Source organism: Lolium rigidum, chromosome 2 (genome assembly GCF_022539505.1).
Source record: "Lolium rigidum isolate FL_2022 chromosome 2, APGP_CSIRO_Lrig_0.1, whole genome shotgun sequence".
Lineage (NCBI taxonomy): Eukaryota > Viridiplantae > Streptophyta > Magnoliopsida > Poales > Poaceae > Lolium > Lolium rigidum.
Window position 1 is genome coordinate 265,682,508 of NC_061509.1, and position 4,945 is coordinate 265,687,452.

The window sequence follows — 4,945 nt, forward strand, 5'->3', positions numbered from 1 at the left end:
TCACCTCTGATCATGTTCCATATGATGTCTCGTGAGTAGTTCGTTTAGTTCTTGAGGACATGGGTGAAGTCTAAATGTTAGTAGTGAAGTATGGTTGAGTAATATTCAATGTTATGATATTTAAGTTGTGGTGTTATTCTTCTAGTTGTGTCGTGTGAACGTCGACTACACGACACTTCACCTTTATGGGCCTAGGGGAATGCATCTTGTACTCGTTTGCCAATTGCGGGGTTGCCGGAGTGACGAAACTCGAGCCCCCGTTGGTATATCGATGCGGGAGGGATAGCAGGATCTAAGAGTTTAAGGCTGTGGTTAGATTTATCTTAATTACTTTCTTGTAGTTGCGGATGCTTGCAAGGGGTATAATCACAAGTATGTATTAGTCCTAGGAAGGGCGGTACATTAGCACAGGTTCACCCACACAACACTTATCAAAACAATGAAGATTAATTAGCCGTATGTAGCGAAAGCACTAGACTAAAATTCCGTGTGTCCTCGAGAACGTTTGGTCAATATAAGTAAACAAACCGGCTTGTCCTTTGTGCTAAAAAGGATTGGGCCACTCGCTGCAATTGTTACTCTCGCACTTTACTTACTCTTACTTTATTCAACTGCTACATCAAAACCCCCTGAATACTTGTCTGTGAGCATTTACAGTGAATCCTTCATCGAAACTGCTTGTCAACACCTTCTGCTCCTCGTTGGGTTCGACACTCTTACTTATCGAAGATGCTGCGATACACCCCCTATACTTGTGGGTCATCATAAGCCTTCAAATAATGAATTGAGATGCCTAAATAACTGATATGAATCTGGACAATCCCACAGCCAAAAAGATCAGCATATTGGGTTGCATGTCTTGTGCCTCACCGAATCAAAATAATTAATTTTTATGGAAGTTAATTTTAAGATCTCATATCTTCTCGAAATCTATAGAATAATTTAAGATTTCTTGATTTCTCAAGATCATGCTCCATAAAAAATGAATAATAAATAGTCCACCATATCCACAAGATGTGAAACTTTTAATTTGACCATAAACTTTATGCCTCCATAATTATAGTTGGCATATGGGCGATCCTGGAAACTTTTTATGATCCAAAACAAATCTTAATTCGTTGTGCCAAAGAAATTACGCCTTAAACATAGGAATGGAGGGGGTATAAGTCATGTAGTTAACTATATTAGCTATACCTGGAAAGCTTTAAATAGTGGCTTGCTAAAATTGAGAACATGGAGACATAATCTAAGCTGGAGTCAAAATCGTTTTAAATGGGGACAATGCAGATCAAGTACATACTAATGAACATTGATTGAACACTTAATATTTATCCATATCAAATAGAGGATATGACATAAATCATCCATTTGTTGGACATGTTTAAATGTCCAGTGAACCGCCAAGGATATGAGTTTAGAACTTCCAAAAAAGAACATGGCATTACTCTATATATTCTCTTGTGGAAATAACATACCGCAAGCCAGTAGAGAGCCATACAATTCTAAGTTCTTGAAGGAACACACTTCCGTGTACCGATGGGTTGTGGTTATGTTGTCTTGCCAATTTTATTGTGCTTTTTATTCGCACCTTCCTACCACAGTTTGGTTGAGCCAATAGATGGTGGTAGTAATCTGACTAATGAGAAGGTATGATTCGACATATGAAATTATTTTCAATTCTTCCATGAACCACGTTCTTGTATATGTTGGGCTACTTAACAATGATTACTACTCCTTATCCATAATAAGTGTCGGGGTATTATGGATTGGAGGGAGTATCACAAACTTAGTAATCCCTAACTATTCTTCTTTGTGTTGAGATAATGATGACGTGGATGAAGAAGATGGTACCAAAAAATAGATATTGGGTGCATGTGTATAGTTATATATGATTATTTAGTCACAACAAAATTATTCGTTATATATTCCCAATTTAAAATCAGAGAAGTAGATGGTGAAATAAGAATAGTACTCTGATCCCTTCATCCTGGTAAGGATGTCGTAGATTTTTCTAAATTTGGATGTATCTAAACACGATTTAGTGTGTAGATACATCTTAATTTAGAAAAATATGTGACATCCTTTTTGGAACGGAGGAAATAAATCAATTGTTCTAACTGGCCAAAGTTAATTATGTCGTGTGCAGAACACTACTCTCTCGGTGCCTAAAGCTTTCGGCTTCGTCCCAAGAAAATTTATAGATGGTGGAGGCAACACTATATCTCATGTATCTCTCTCTCTCTCTCTCTCTCTCTCTCTCTCTCTCTCTCTCTCTCTCTCTCTCTCTCTCTCTCTCTCATAGCCATATAATGTATTTGCACTATTCCATGAGATAAGTCATTGATAAATAATAATTTGAATTTACATGCATGAATGACTTTTACGTACTTCCAATAGTTCTCTAAAGGTTGTCGTATTTTTAAAATGTACACATTCAAAACAAAACTTTGAGAAAAACTACTTTCGGAAGACACTTAGAATTCTCAGAAAAATAATATACTGTCAATGTAAATTTAGCAAGAAGTGTATGCATATGATCTTCAAGTGCATAATCCAAAAAAAAATTGTGAAAGTTTGCATAATAAATATTTCCTAAGTTTGGCTTTATCTATGTATGAAACGATAGGTTTAAGAGAACAAGGAAGAATACTTGGTGAAACTAAATTCTAGGTATCACTTAAAGCAAATGACACACCCAGTTTTAACAATACTTTACAATGTTTTATTTAAAAAATTATCTCGAGAGGCAGAGATCCGTGCTTAATAATCAAGAAAAATAGCAATACCTACTTAAGGAGAAAATTGGGCGAAAAAAACACAAATGCATATACCTGATCACATGATCTAATTAGGAGAGAATTGTGTACTGTTTCTAGTGTTTATAGTTTTTCCTGAATGGTTCACTAATTTGAACTAGTTTTTGTATCACTAGTACGCAATGTGGCACACAGGGCTAGGGAAATACTATGGTCTTCGAGCTGAAATAAGTGTATGGGGTTCGCCAGATCAACAATACTCTCAAGAGTCTGGAGCAGCCATACAGATGTACTGTGAAGATGCGGGACATTACAGCTTAATTGAAGCTGGATTTCATGTGAAACATCGATTACGCTTATTCTAATAAAATAAAATGAATTTTAAGAAACTAGTACTAGTACTTCAATTACATGATGGTTTGCTTTGCAGGTTTCCCCGTCTTTGTACCATAATAGAGATGTTCGCTTCTTTACATACTCAACAGTAAGCATAGGCCATGCTATTTTATATGATACATAACATCGAGGTTTATTTTTACACCCACCTAACAAATGGTTCTGTGTGTAATTTCTCAGAAAGATACTAAATCAGCGGGATGCTACAACTCAGATTGTGCGGGATTTGTTCCCGCAAAAGGAGCCGCGCTAGTGCCTGGCCAAGCAGTTGCTCCCCCCTCAATTTATGGCGAAGCTGACCACTACGCCAGGATTAGCTTAAACGAGGTGCCCCTTTTGTTCTTGTAGATGCTAATACATCTCTCTGGAAATCGCATTTGATCATATATATACATGTCCCATAAAAGTATATATACGTGCGCCCTTTTGTTCTTGTAGATGCTAAAGGTTTTCAGGGAAAGCATATTCTGTTGCATTCTTTACTGGTTTCTTTATAAGTGCATTATTATATCTTGTTAATTTACCATAATTATTGTTTTTGACCACCACCCGTTGATTATTTTTTTTCATAGGATCCAAATTCTGGGGAATGGGTGTTGTACCGGCACGATTTAGGAGAACCATCATTCTTGGGGCATTTTCCAAGAGAGTTTTGCCCAACAAAATCACGCATACAAGCGTTAACCGGATTCGTGAATTACCTAAAAACCGCATCGGGTCCTCCAATGGGCAGCGGTCACTTCCCTGATGATATGGACGTAAAGAGATCGGCGTATTTCAAGCATGTAAAGATGTACGACTCCGGGGGTCACGCGTGGGACCCACATACCACGCGAGTGATCGATTTTGTTGACAAGCGGGACTGCTACCGGGCAACTGGGTTAGTTATGGACTTCAATAAGGGCTACACGTTTTACTATGGTGGACCAAGTGGTTGTGTTGGTTGATAGCACAAGTTTTTGTTGCTTCTTGTGGTTCAATAAATTATAAACTATGACCCTTGATGTGGAGAAGTTGTTTCTTGTTCTATCTAATTTGAAATAAAGGAAAAAAAATTAGCATGTTGAATTGATTAAGAAAAAGATTGCCCGGTTATTCAGAGGACCGAACAACTTCATCTCAAGTATTTCTTATACTCCCGCGATCCATAGTAAGTGCTAGACTAATCACAATGTATAGAAGTATCATGTGTATGATACTGATATATTTTATTATCTCCACAATGTATAGAAACATCACTCCCATATCATGTACTATTATCATAGCCTACTTATATTAATTGATTTGTAGAATCTCAATGCAATATATGTACAAGATTTATTTGATATTAAATTTTCTAGTACTAAGTGCTATTATACGGTATCTACCTATTTGCTATTAAATACATGTATAAGATTTATTTGATATTAAATTTTCTAGTACTACGTGCTATTATACGATATCTACCTATGATACTACTATCATCTCGAGAAATTCGTCTTGGCTCCCGGGAGCATTTGCTCCCGGATTTTTGGGGAGCAAATTTTATTTTTCAAAATTTTTCAAAAAATTCCGAAAAAAATCATGCACGTAGCTGACCATGGCACGCACCACCTTGTGAAATGTCGCTGCGAAATGTCATCGTATGCGTCCTGGACAAAAATGACAAATTTCCAGATCTGAGATTCATATTTTTGGATCTCATTTCATGTCAGAAATTTGTCATTTTTATCCAGGGCGCATACAATGACATTTTGCAACGAAATTTTACACGGTGGTGCGTGCCATGGTCAGGTACATGCATAATTTTTTTC

General features: G+C 36.8%; 1 protein-coding gene across 1 annotated transcript; it reads left to right on the forward strand.

The window, feature by feature from the left end:
• The first annotated feature begins 2,938 nt into the window (after positions 1–2,938).
• LOC124689096 lies at positions 2,939–4,099 on the forward strand. The gene is made up of 4 exons (XM_047222691.1): positions 2,939–3,094; positions 3,187–3,240; positions 3,333–3,479; positions 3,725–4,099. Exons 1-4 carry the CDS (start codon positions 2,939–2,941, stop codon positions 4,097–4,099), a joined length of 732 nt encoding a protein of 243 aa, XP_047078647.1.
• The last annotated feature ends 846 nt before the right edge of the window (positions 4,100–4,945 follow it).